This window comes from Apus apus, chromosome 4 (genome assembly GCF_020740795.1).
Source record: "Apus apus isolate bApuApu2 chromosome 4, bApuApu2.pri.cur, whole genome shotgun sequence".
NCBI lineage: Eukaryota > Metazoa > Chordata > Aves > Apodiformes > Apodidae > Apus > Apus apus.
The window spans coordinates 91,018,749-91,032,204 of NC_067285.1; the positions used below are offsets into that span (position 1 = coordinate 91,018,749).

A 13,456-nucleotide genomic window follows, 5' to 3' on the forward strand; every position below is an offset into this window, starting at 1 on the left:
TACAGAAGTTGGCTTTACTGCACTGGTGTCACCACAGCTCTTGGTAGGATTGTTGCATCCTGGGCACGCAGGGCAGTACATTAATACATCCTTCCATTTTCTATACTATTCATTGTATTACAGAGACTCTAATTTAGAAGAAGTAATCTGTACCTGTTGGCAAATAAGTGCTTCTGTCCCTAATGCTTATTTTGCTCCTCTAAACAGAGCAAATGGAGCATAAGCTCTCACTACATGAGACAGATTTCCTGGGGACTTTATTGGCAAACTTATCAGATGAAGAAGCTATGGAAAAACCTTGCTTTGGGACAAATGGACTACATTTTTAAGGAAGACAATGCTAGACTTCTTAAGATATTATGTACCACTGAGACCCTCCTTATTTGCTTTTATGGACTATTTTTCTTTAACAAATTTAACTGCACATAATGTTTGCAGCTAATGCTGATTTCTCATTTTAATTCAAGTATTCTATGACAATTTTCCCCATGATTATTTGCTGATTAATGCTGGTAAGTTCTGGAAGACGTTTTTTGTGTTCGGTACATTTGCTAAAACTGGAATCGCAACCTTTGATCAACTCTTGAGTCCACTGCTAACTTGAGCTTTGCAATATTTGGCTGTGTGGCTTTACATGTTATCCCAACAGTAGTTTGATTCATCCGTTTCTTCCTGAAGCAAAACTCTCTTAGGGAAACAAAGTGGATTTGCTTAGGTAAAACCTGTGGGACTTTTCTTTACTGGAAAATTAATACAATTAGATAAATACATGCTTAGAAGACAAACTGCTTTCAAAAAGCAGAGGTAATATATTAGTAACAAAGCAGTGTAGTGTGTACCCTCCTCTGGCTATTTCTTTTAAAAATTAAGAAGAATTAAGAAGAATTCTTAATTAAGAATGCCTAAGAATTAAGAAAATAATTGTTTTAAAAATTAGAGAGAATTATGAAGAATGAATTTCCATCACTAGCTTTAACCTCCAATATTATTTATTCTTTAAATATTTAACTTGCAGGACTGCTATTCTGCTTTTTTGGAGGGACTTGCTTTGTCCAGCTATCCTAGATGAAGATCCACTGTCTAGTCATCAACTACTGATGTTAATTGGAGGGGGGACGGGAGGTGAGGGAACCAATCAGTTGCAGAAACTTCCTGCACAGGGAAACCAACAGATGTATAAGATATTTAGCTCACTACTGGTGGTAGATGCCGTTCTGTTAAATATTTGCATACACGTGATGAAGCATTGACTGAGTTACCTTTTCCAATTAAAAAAAAAACCAACAACCAACCAGCCATGTATTTGACTGAAGGGAGAAGCTGAAAACTTTTTTTTTTTTTTACTTTGCTTTGTTTTTGTTTTGGGGTTTGTTGTGTTTGGTTTTTTTCAGTTGCATGACAATGCAAGCAGGAATTACTATTTAAAAAAAAAATAATAAAAAAAATCTGCTCGTGTGTGCTTCCTGTTCCAGTTTGTTTAGTCACAGGTCTGAATTAGATCTCTCTGTTGGTTGGTTTCATTTACTATAAACAGGTCTTGTGCTTTGTTTCGATACATCAAAGCCCACAGCCAGGCACAGACAGGTAACGTAAAAGGGGGTGAGAAAGTTTACAATCTTGCTTCATTGTTTCTTTAAGCCTTCCAGACAACGGTCAGAGGGATCACCCGGAGGTTAAAAGAAGGCTTGGCTGGGTGTTTCGGTTTTTTCTAATATAAACTGGTTTCTGTTTTGTTCCTTTTCTAGAAACCGCGTGTAACTTTAGGTCAGAAAAGAGTAAAATGTGGTACTTTAACCAGCTTTACCGCTGCCCTGGGGTAACTGGCTCAGGCAACTGTAGGCTCCTCTCCCTGCTGTGCCGAGGCTGCCGATGATATCCTTCAGGTGAGTACCAGCCTTTTATTTTCTTTTTAAATCTCCATACACCTGAAGGATACAGATGGCTGGGGAGGGTATTTTCTCATGGCTGGTGCTGCCAAAAAGAAATCACTGGGTTTGCCCTTGAAATATAAAAGGGAATCACCACTCCCTCCCACAACATTTTTCGCTAAGCTGCTCTCAAAGTTTGCCTTTGCATCTCTCCAGGTTTCCCTCTCGCTTTTTTTTTTTTTTTTTTTAATCATCTGCCCTCTTAAAACAACAGGAATGCTGCGCTGGCCCTCAGCCAGACAAGGCTCAGCGAGCTGGGTAAAATTTCAGTTCAGATTTACGGGAAGGTGTTGGGAGTAAAAATCTGGTTTGGTGAGTTTAAGGCAGGGAGTAGTCAGGAGACAACCTTGCTACTGTGAGTGCGGACATAAAGGGAGGAGGAAGCCTGGGGGAAGGATAAAAAAACCACCCAGGCTGGGGATGAGAGACCAATTTTTCCCCTGTTCGAGCTTCAGTGTGTGTTCCCGAGCTCCTGCAGCCTTATCGAGTTTGTAGGCAGAAAAGTGAGGTCTGGGAGTGGAAGAGCTCAGCGTCCTGCTCAGCGCCCTGGAATGTGCGGCTTAGGGCAGGGGCGAGCAGGGGCTTTAGCTTAGCTGGTACTAATTGCAAGTTTTAGTGCTCAAAAACTCTGCTTAAAAAAAAAAAAAAAAAAAAGGCCAAGAGAGGGTGTTAAGGCTGGGAGAGCTGTTGCTCCAAGCAGCAGTGTGAGGAGTTGCTCAACTCTCATCTAGCAGCGCAATAGAAAGGAAAATGCATTAGGTCGCTGCCCCGAACGCTGCCGCTGCTGCGAATGGTGCTGGGTGCTGAGGCGGGCTCCAGGTAGGTACCGTCACTTTTTGGTTTGCTCTGCTCTTCCTCTGTCATTCCTTGAGGATTTACTCTTCTGTGATTGGGTTGACAACATAAGAGGACAGAAGTTTGTCCAGAAAATAATTTTTTAAATATCTTTAGGGGGAAAAGGCAAACAGAAAGGAATGCAGAGATAGATCCTCGTTGAAGTTGTGGTGACTCTTTCCAAGTGACAGACTTCTGGTGATTCTGAGGAAAGATGACAGATGAGAGACACACGCAGATACTAAATAAGGACAGAGAAGTGATCTGCAGATTTGAGAGTTTTAAATTTAAAAAAAAAAAAAGAAAAAAAAAAGTATGTTTCTCCATGTCAAGGAAAAAAACAGTGTGACGTTCCTAACGTCTTTGGAGTAAATATTGGAAGGAGCATTTTGCTTGTATGGCTGTTTCCTCTTTTTCAACAGTTAAAATAGTGTCGTTTTTGAGAACAGGGAGTGGTGGTACAAGTGACAGGGAGGTGACAAGAGGGCTCTGAGGCAGGCTGCTCTCTGCCAATCTGCTGTGGACATTAGCATAAGAATGGGATCTTATCTGGGAAAAGTTTCTGATGACCTTTTAAAACACATGTATCGATCAGGAGGTCAAGCTTCTCCTTCACTCTGAGGTATGTGTGATTAGATGAGAAATGCCAGCGACTCCTTACTCATGTTAAAAGAAACAGCTGATTCGTTAGGGTCGTTTGGTTTTTGGTTTGTTTTGGTTTTTTGGGGGTTTTTGTGTGTTTTCAGAGGGAAAGCTACACAGCTCGTTTCTTCTTAGGAATTTAAAATAGAACTTTGAACTAAAGCCAAAGTATTATAATAGTTTAAGACAGGTTGGGACCTAACAGGTCACAAAATCCCTCCTAAATTTTATCAGCTCGGTTGAGCTGGCCTGGCAGAGGGGCAGGAGCATAAAACCAGACTGAAATGAGCAGCCTGAGGCTAACACAAACGGAATATCGGTGCCTCCATGTGCCTTCTAGACTTCGCAGATGATAATTTGGACAAGCCTGCAATTACTCCTCACCAGTCGAGCCGAATTCACCTTATGCGAGAGGGGAAACTCGGTGCCTTTCGCAAGCGGGGAGGCAGCGAGCTGCCGGGCACCGGCGGGCAGCCAGCAGCCTTGCCGTCGGGATGGGATGGCCGTCGGGATGGGATAGATGTCCGCTGGGACCGGCGGGATGGCCGCCGGGCTGCGCGCCCGCGCAGGTGCCAGGCCGCGGGGGTGAGAGGTCGCCCGCCGTGTTAAGCGGAGCCTGGCGTAGAGCTGGGAAACTCGAAGGCAACGCGCGCTCTCCGGGAGGGAAGGGAGATAACGCCGGGAATACGATGCTGTTTGGTGTCTGGCAGACTCGTAGCTAGAGTGCTAAGGGCTAACAAACTGCTGTCTGGGAGATAGAAGAAAAGACAAACACTTTTCTTGCACATTCGTTCTCTCTTTCCCCCAGCCCCCCTGCACATTCTAGTCCCAAGTGAGGTTTTTCTTCTCCCTTGTTTTAAAATCGTGCATCCTGCCTGGAGCTGAGGGCGGGTGCTCCCACCTCACCTCCCCGCCCGGGGAGACCCCCAGCTCCCTCCCCTGCTTTCAGGTACCGACCTCTCCTGAGACACGGGCCCTAGGTATTGTCAGGAAAATACTGAGAGTTGCTACTCACAATTGCTAACAATCCCTGTGTGTCCCTGCAGCTACCCGGGATGCGAAATATTTGTTTGAAGCTTCAGAAGGTAAAGGAATGTGCTGCCTTCAATACACTAGATTAAAAATACGTTAAAACCGCTGGAATTAAGTATTCGATATAAGCAGCAGAGATGGCAGAGCCTTCAGGGAATACTGTTTTAATGGCAGTTTGGTCTGAATCCTTGTCCTCACACAGCCCCCGCCTGGCTGGCTTTGGCAGGGCTGTCTCTAGCAGCGGGGGCTGCTTTTGGGGTTGCCCACCTTTTGGGGTCGTGGCTTCCTCCACGTGGCAGAGCCATCTCAGTCCTTTGCTCCCACTCTGTGAAGTGCTACAGCTTCTTCCGCAAAAGCTGTGAGAGCATCTGACAGAAGGCAGAGCTTTTGCTTGTTAGGATATATCTTTTGCACTGTCAGCTGTTGCCCCCTGTGAAAATTAAGACATCTTAGGTAAAAAGCTGAAATTATGCTTTTTTTGTAGCTGTCTTAAAATAGACAACAAAATTCCAGCAACACAGATGGCAATTCTTACTTCTACCATCATAGACTTATTATTGGCTCTGACAGGAAGTGAAATTGATTTTTATGGTTTTAAGTGTATACTGAGGTCCTGTTTATTGGGTTGGCAATGGCATATTCAGAGCTTATTTTTATCTTACAGCTAGAGAAGAAGATCCAGGGGTTACACTGGAGTGTTTATGCAAGCACCTGTTGGTTTACCATAGTTTGTATTAGAATGACAAACTCCAGGAGATGTTCTACTCATAGCTGAAGCAATAACATCATCTCGATTTTTTCATTCAAGCTGCTGGCCATGAGCACCAGTGCATGGTTTCCCAAATCAACATTGCTCTGATTTACTGATAAATTTAATAGGGGAAAATATGTACTCTTTGTGAAGAAATGTTGCCAGATCCTGTTCCTGTTGAACATAAGAAACTGATTACTTGGATGATTGTAAATAACAGGTTTGCAAAGATCTTTGTAGCAAAGAAGCAGACCTGACATTCTAACTATGAAGGGACTATCTCCATGCCTGTATGTGGGTGTATGTAATTGTCTCCTTTGTCAGGTTGTTGAGATCTCCAAATTGCCAATGACCTAAACCCACAAATCCTTCCTTATATTGTCACTTTGAAATATGTTTAGTATGGGGATTTTTAGGTGCAAATTTCAAGGTTGTAAAATGGATCCTGTGAACAGGATATTTTTATGTGCTGCTTTAGCAGAAGGAAGGACTCTGACCTTTATCTTTCCAGTAAGTGGCCTAAAATAATATTTCTTTCTGCTATTGTAATTTTTTTTTTTCAATAAAATGCTTCTGGGTACAACTAGGTCTTGCCAAGATCAAGAACATCTCAGTAGCCTTGCTGAGACAATGCAGGCTTTGTATAGCTATGGCTGGTAGGTTTTTGGTGACATGGTAAACTCAACAGAGCAAAGTAACTTCTTAGGAGTTGCAAACCTGACTACCTGATATTTGAAAGCATTTGTCCTTTCCAGTCTTTCATTTCCCATGATCACAAGCAAGATTTCATTTGAAAAGAGAGTTTTAATCATTTTTAAGAGTGTGTTTTACAAAATGTATTTAGAGTCTGGATGTTTTCTTTGACCTAGTTTGGTCATAAAGCTGAGACTAAATCATCACAGATGGGCTTATTTGGCACAAGATGGAAAGAAACTACAAAAGATTGAGAATTTTCGACCAAGAATCATGAGACAACAGTAACTTTCAGATGTTTCCAAAGTGGGCATGGCTTAACCAACCACTGACATTCAAAATTGTCTCTGTCCTATCCACCCATGGGAGGGCTATTAGAGAAGCACCACCCCAAGTGGTGTAGCTCAGGGTTTGCATTTGTGTTTTGGCCTTTTGAGTACCCAGTGGATGTCCTTGAGTTATACTTTTGAAATAAACTGAAATACTGATTCTGCATTTCTGTGTTTTATCAGAGAAACTTAGTAAGCTCCACCACAAGTCAGGATGTAGGTTCAGCCTCAGCAGGTTGAGTTCTTCGTAACCTTAAGGATGTTGATAACTTTTGCACGGTCATAGACCTGGGATTCCTGACCTGGGTGTTCCTGCTGCATGTGCACCTGCTCCACAGGCAGAGCGGAAGGACTGTCACCTTCCATGCAGGGTTTATGCCTGAAATACCCAGTGAGAGGCAAGAGATGGGTTAGAGACAGGGTGGAGCACAAGGAAACGGTGTGATGGGTCAGCTGGGTACAGAGCAGGTGCAGCTGCCTGGCTGCTGTTGCATTGCTTCAGCAGTGAGAGATTTTTAGAAGGAATGTAGGAGGCATGAGCAAAGTTTCTCTGCAGTTGTGACCAGCAAGGTGGTCCCAGGGAGGAATTATGAGAGAAAACAGAAAGGGAAGCATAAGGTGGGTGTTGAAAAGCTGCAAAAGGCATCATTTAGCACTCAGTTCTGCCTGTCTGCACAAGAGCTGTGTGTAAGGACACGTTATAGTTTGTTTCTTAGAGAACAGAGAACTGGTCAACAGAAGAACTAAAATGAAGCACACTCAAAGCATCAGGCTATGAGAATGACCCTTGTAACAGTACTTGGAAGATGAAACAAGGATCAAGAGCACAATTATGAAAGCAAAGAAAAGGATATCACCATTACTGAACTAATGTGAGGGTGAGACCCCAAAGGGGTGTTTCAGCTATGAGGGTGGATAGAACAGGCAATGTTTTTTACATGCAAGTGGAAGCATGAAGAGATCTTAGCTGTACCTCAAAATCAAGGCTGCCCAAATAAAAACTGTGCCCTGCCCTCAAACAGAGTGATAATTGTCATTGTAGAAAGAAAAGAGATTTGGGGCATCCTTTGAGAGTGAGTGTATCAGAGACACTGTTTTATCCATGTTGAGCTGGAAGTGATGGCTAGCCTTTCAGTAGACAGTCTTTCAGAAGATAGCAGAAAAGGTGGGTAAGCGGCATAAGATGGTCTGGGTATTATGGGAAAGGAAATTGAAGTATAGGGAGAATTTGCAATTGAGCTTGGTAGAAAGACGAGGGTTAAAAGCAAAGGAGAAGTTATCAGGGTTAATGGAGTGGAAATTGCAGAAAGGCTGAATGGTGGAACATAATGGGGAGGCTAATGGATGGTGCTGAATGGGACCACTTGAAGGTTAGTGCAGGGAAAATTCAGTAGTAGCCTGGAGTTTGAGCAGTGCATGCCAAATGAACGGTGTTATTTTATGAGTAAAAAAGAGGATCAGGGCAACAGAGGAAGGGAATAGGTGAGATGGAGGCAGCATGATGAGGGGGTGATACGAGTCATCAGCATAAATCAGCAACAGTGAGAAGAGAAAAATGGAGAATCAAAATTGGAGGAGGAAGGTGGTGGACTTGGGTAAGGGGAGGTGTCTACAGGGCTGGGAAGGGAGTAAATGAGAAATGAGAGATTCTTATGAAGAGCAGAAGGGGGGAGAAAAGGGGAAAAGATCAACTCAGTGAGTATAGTCTGTTTCCAGTTAGAAAAAATCTGAGGCAGAGATGTTTCACTCAGGTTGCTGAAGCGACACTGTTTCAGGACCTGGAGGGAGGGAAGTATGAAGAGACTGGCTAACTGAGGTCTTTAAAGCTGGAGTGAGAACTGGGCAGGCTGCATGTAGGGTGAGACTGTGGGAGCTCTCAAGGCTGGGGAGGGAGGAAGAGCCAGAGCTGGGAAAAAAGGCTCCAAAGGCAAGAAGGGAAGAGAGTCAAAAACAAACGTGCACGCAAGGACATGTCCTCAAGATGTTTTTACAACAAAAGAGCACGTTCAGCTCACCTTAATAAAATATTCACATTATTAACATGACTGTAGGCCATGTCCACGTCATGTGAATGCTTCTGGCAGTAAAATTTCTTTTGGCTGTGGATGCTGCAATTTCACCAGAGTTCATGCACTGGTACCCACATCCTAATGTTAGTGCTGCTCCTCACAGGGAACATTTCAATGTCAATAGTATTCCCATTAAAGATAGCACTAATAAGGTGTCTGAAGTTCACAGGAGTACAGTCACATGTGAAGCTGCAAGCAGATAGATTTTATGGGTGAGTGTATTCAAACTTTTGGGATTGCAGTAGTTTTTAGCTCTTGAAGACTGACTCTGTCCTTGGCTTCTTGGTCTCATGAGGTGGACAAGAAAAGACCCATCTTATCTGACTTCCTGAATGCACAAGTTCAATGGATGGGAAGCTGGAGGTGCCTCAGGTTGGATCGAGGAGATCTGAATGTGCCTAGCATTGCTGCTGTCCATTATGTCTTTCTCAGTGTTTACAAAGCAAACAGTGTGAAGAGATGCTGCTGGCAAGGGTGTCTGCTCACCCTGAGCACCCAGGCCCAGGGCGGCTGCAGATGTACCCAGCAATGCTGCACAACTCCAGGACCCAGGAGCAAGCTTTGATCTGGGCACAGTCCAATCAGTCAAGGAAGTAAAAAAAAAACCAAAAAACAGCAACAACAAAAGCAAAAAAACAACCAACCAAAAAACACACCTCAAAAGTTATTTTCATAGAAGCTAATTGTATTGAGCAATGATAAACAAAAAGGCTTCTACGTGCTTCTTTCACATACTGAGGTCCTATGTCTCTGTCTTACCTGTGTGAGTCACAGGTCAGACTGTATGGGTGCAAAATAAATCTTGCCAAGTGCCAGAGGGGTGGTGAGGGGTGTCTGGTATGTGGGGAGGGTGCTCTGCCTCCTGTGGCATGTGATCAGTAGGAACATGGTCCAAGACAGGCAGCAGCTTCTGGAACATGTCTGGCTGCTCTGCTCCTTTCTGCCTTATAATGGGTCAGCCTGCAGAACCCAAAGCCCTTCCTGAGACTGAAAGGTCTTTTCTCTGACCTGTGTTTTACTACAGGTGTTTGCAGGTCCTTATCTGAAGTGCTTAGAAGATCAGAGACCATGTCTTTGCACATTCAATCTTTATTTGTCTCGAAAATTCTGGTTTTCTGCAGGTATTTGTCTGCAAGCTTACCTTCCTGATAAGCAGCAAGACAGACTGACAAACTATCTTAGTTTTTACTGTCTGCTGACCTTATGAATCTAAGTAAGAAAATGCCTGCCAAAATTCCTGTGCAAATTCCTGGCCATTCCCATGGCCACCTGCTTAGGGAAAGTTTATCAGCTCACTGTCTTATTGATGTATGGGGCACTGTATAAGATCTACAGCTCTGAGGGATGTGGAATGAACTACCAGAAGCCCTGAGTAAGCAAAGTTAGGTACTGCTGAACTGGAGGTATTAGTGACCTTGGCTGTTGGCTGTCATTAGAATAAGAAAAGGCTAGGGCATACAGCTCTTCTCACAGAGCAGTTCCAAGACTTTCTCCCCCCTAGCTACAGTATCATCTAGAGTTTTATCTGGCTCTTTGATTCCAGTCACCTTCCAAATATGGGTTTGTGGTGGTATGCTAGTGGGAAGAAAGGTATCAATCAGACACATCAGGGATTTGAGAGAAGTGTGATACCTGCCATCCTGCTAGCCCCTGGGCTGTGGGGTTGCTGTGAGCAGGCTGTTGGCACCACTGTTGTGTCCATCCCATCAGTCTGAGGGCTGAGCCTGTTTGACCAGCCTCAGCTTGTGGCTTTACTGAGGAGTCTGAAATCTGAGCCAGATCCTGGTATTTCCATCTGTAGATCACTGAGCATTTCATTATTTATTTAAAAAATAAAAAAATAAATATTAAGGAAAATACACAGATGTTGTTTATATCTGTATATTTATGTAAATATATAAGAATTTATATTTTTATGTTACATATTTATGTGTTATTGCACTCTTTGTGCAAATAGCAGCCATTCTGCTACCCTGTTATCACTCATCAGTGACTTCAGTGAAATCAGTAAATGTGCCCTGTACCTCTACAGGTGCAGAGAATAAGGCTTTGATAAATTTACCTTTGCAGCTGTTTGGGGAATACCTTGCTTCTCCTAAACAGCTGTAGGCTTCTTGGTATATGCACAGTAGGTATCAACACAAATCAGTCTTGGTGCTGGATTTTTAATTCCCAAAGCACTGTCAGTCAGCTGTTGGTGTTTAGTCTTTGGTTTAGGGGGATGATCACAACAGGATCATTTTCCCTCACTGTGCCATATTCTCCCCACCAATAGACAGGAAATATGTAGGTTTTTTCCTCTCTTGTGGAACACTAGAAGTGCACTCTTGAGGAGTGCCATAAGAGACAGGCTGTGTGTATACAAGAGGTGATAAGGATGCACCTGCTTGTAGAATGGAGCATCTCTGCCCCTTGATGTCTTCCAAAAGACACAACGTTTTTTTCTAAACAAATGAGTTGTGTAAAAAATACAAGGTCTCCAAATAAATTTAAAGCAAAACTGCTGACCATGCAATCCACTTACCCCTGGACAGTGTAATAAGCTTAGTTTTATGAAAAATGTCATGTATCCATAAACCTAAAAGTTTAGATTTGCAATAAAGCTTCATACTGGTAATAGTGAAAAATCAGTTAAAGACCAGTTTTCCACGAATGCGCGGGGACTCAAGGCCCAGGGGAGTTGTAAGCTGGGATTGGACATACATTCATATTTTTAATACATAAGCAACTGACCAGCTCTCTGTTCTTTTTTTCTTGTACTCCAAAGTAATCAGAAAGGATCCTGCTCTGCTGCAGTTTGGGAGCTCTAATCATGCTACCACAGTAGCACGTGTAGTCGTGCCCTAGGAATACCCACAAAAGGGTTGGACAAACCCTTTCCAGAACTAAGTTCCAGTGCAAAGAGGATTAGATAAGCTTGCTAGTCATTGTGCAAGTTTCTTTCTGAGTTCTGTGTTCAAAGCAAAACTCAGCCAAAACCACAGGATGGAAGCTCCTCCATGACCATACAGTGTGACAATGCAGCACCTACTGCTGACTCACTGCTTCCCCATCCCACCATGGCCACCTTCGCCTTCCAGCAGGACTGCCAGCTTCTGGGGTCTCCACACCATCCACTTGCTCTGCCTGTGCCCATCAGTGAGCTTGGGTCTGTGACCAGGGATTCTGGAGCAGGATGCGTGTTTGGAAAGATGCAAAGTGAGGGGTTGCTGACTGAGTGGTCTGTGGAGCACATGTGCAAGCCAGTTCAGAGCACTATACAGCTGGATGCGGAGGTGATGGTACCATGGAAAAGCAGAAGGGATGAACCCCCTCCCTGCCAATGCTGGCAGCCCTGAATTACATGCAAGAGGAAGTATCCAGGCTTTTATTATTACTACATTTCTACATTTTTCAAATCTGGGTTCCAGCCACCATGTCAAAATGCAGGAAGGGCTTAGCTTCTGCCTTAACTCTGACACACTGCTTCTGTGTCTCCTGAAAAAAGCACTGTAATGCAAACAATGTGAGAAAAACAGAATTTTATTGCTTATTCTATAGATCCAAATAGTTTCTATCACATTTCCTCTTCATCTAATCTTACCCATTTTGTGTTGCAATCCTTGCTGCGCTTCCCTATTTCCGAATCAAAGCACAACCCACAAAAAATCTGAAAGCTGCTTCAATTTTGAAATGCAGCCTGTTTCAAACAAAGAACATCAGTTGGTTGTTAACTCATCAGCTTGTTAATCCTTACCTGGAAGGTAACTGATGCCAACATCATCGCATTCTTAAAGCTCTTGCAGATGTCAATCACTATTAAATAAAGGTTTCTTCTGAGTTCACACATACTATTGTATGTGTATGTGCAACAGGGTGTAGAACAAGCCAAGCAAGAAGCAAAAAGTGTGCGAATGACTGGTTTTGCAGGAAAGACACTAGTGTAAACTTAGGAAACCTGCCTTGCCACAGAAAATGTCATGGACAAGTTAATGACTGTATGGTCAAGCGGGTTGCTTCTGGTTGCTGTGGATATCTGTTTTGTGGATACTGGTCTCTGCTGGTATATTTGAACATCCCATTGGGTTGTGAGGTCTTGAAGCAGGATCTGCTATGGCCACTCTTAGAGGAGCTAGGGCAAATCTCTGGGCTTTTTCTGTGTTTGGCTTATGCCTCCATTTTGTTAGGGTTGGACAGTTGTGCTGTGAGAGCCCCAGGGAGGGATGAGGGAAGGTGCCAATCAGATGCACCCCTAACCCAAGCCTCGGGCAGTCCCTGAGCTCTCTGCCTCAGCTCTCCTTCCTACACTGTCCTCAGCAGCCCCACAGCCCTGGCACAAGCAGGCCCATTGGAAGTGCTACTGCTGCTGTGTAGGTCTTTGTAACAACCAATGGGGAGAAGCAAGCCATCGAGGGAGGGTGGGGAACTGCCCAGCACACTGCATTTCACACTCCAGTTGTGCCCCTGTGAAGCAAGAGAGAAGCTCCGCTGCCAGCGTGGGAGAGCTGTGAGACCCCATGGCTGGGGGAGATCTGGGAGTCCCCAGGGTGCAGGATGTGACAAGTTCCAGTTTTCTGCTTTGGATTACTGCTTTTGGAAAAGCAGTTTGAAATGCACTGCTAAAGGGCCTGTAGCTTTAGTATTAACAGAAAAGTATTGGAGCACACTCCAGAAAAAAACTGTACATGCAATATAACCTACAGAGATCTGGGACTGTAGCTGCTCCAAGGATATTAAACTTTGCATCCAAAAGTTCCCAGTGTACAAGCAGACGTAAAAGGAAGAAGACAGAGCAGCTCTGGTTAGTAAGAATTACCTGCAATTTCTAGTAGGAGTCTATTTTCATTTGCTCCTAATTTTGCAAAGCTTTATGTCCCTGGATTGAAATACTATGTGGCAAAATATCCACCTGATGCATGTGAATCATTCTGTGCTTGCCTGGATAGATGCCCAAGAGCCGTTTAACCTACAATGAGTTGAACGTTTCTGAAAATCAAAGTTAGAAAATTTACTTTTTTCCAAAATATTGCTACCTCTTCCTAGAGCAGTGACTTGACCTTCAGCAGGGAAGTGGCTCTTGTTCAGAAGTACCTAGGTTTAGGCAGAATACCTTTGAAAACCACAGTTTCCACATTTTAGGGAAAACTTCTTTTAACATCCCAGTCCCAGAAACCACTGTTCACACTGCGTATGCTCCAG

At 43.6% G+C, this 13,456-nt stretch overlaps 1 protein-coding gene across 3 annotated transcripts in view; it reads left to right on the forward strand.

Annotated features, from left to right (window-relative positions):
• Positions 1 to 1,495: 1,495 nt before the first annotated feature.
• RBM47 (RNA binding motif protein 47) overlaps positions 1,496 to 13,456 on the forward strand; it is a 78,236-nt gene continuing 66,275 nt past the window's right edge. The window contains exons 1-2 of one of the 3 annotated variants that reach the window (XM_051617784.1): positions 1,496 to 1,584; positions 1,746 to 1,883. In XM_051617784.1, the coding sequence (XP_051473744.1) occupies positions 1,870 to 1,883 (14 nt within the window). In that variant the 5' untranslated portion in view covers positions 1,496 to 1,584; positions 1,746 to 1,869. Of the gene's footprint in view, positions 1,585 to 1,745; positions 1,884 to 2,577; positions 2,748 to 13,456 lie in introns of those variants that run through there. The other 2 variants (XM_051617789.1, XM_051617783.1) reach the window with 2 other exon arrangements.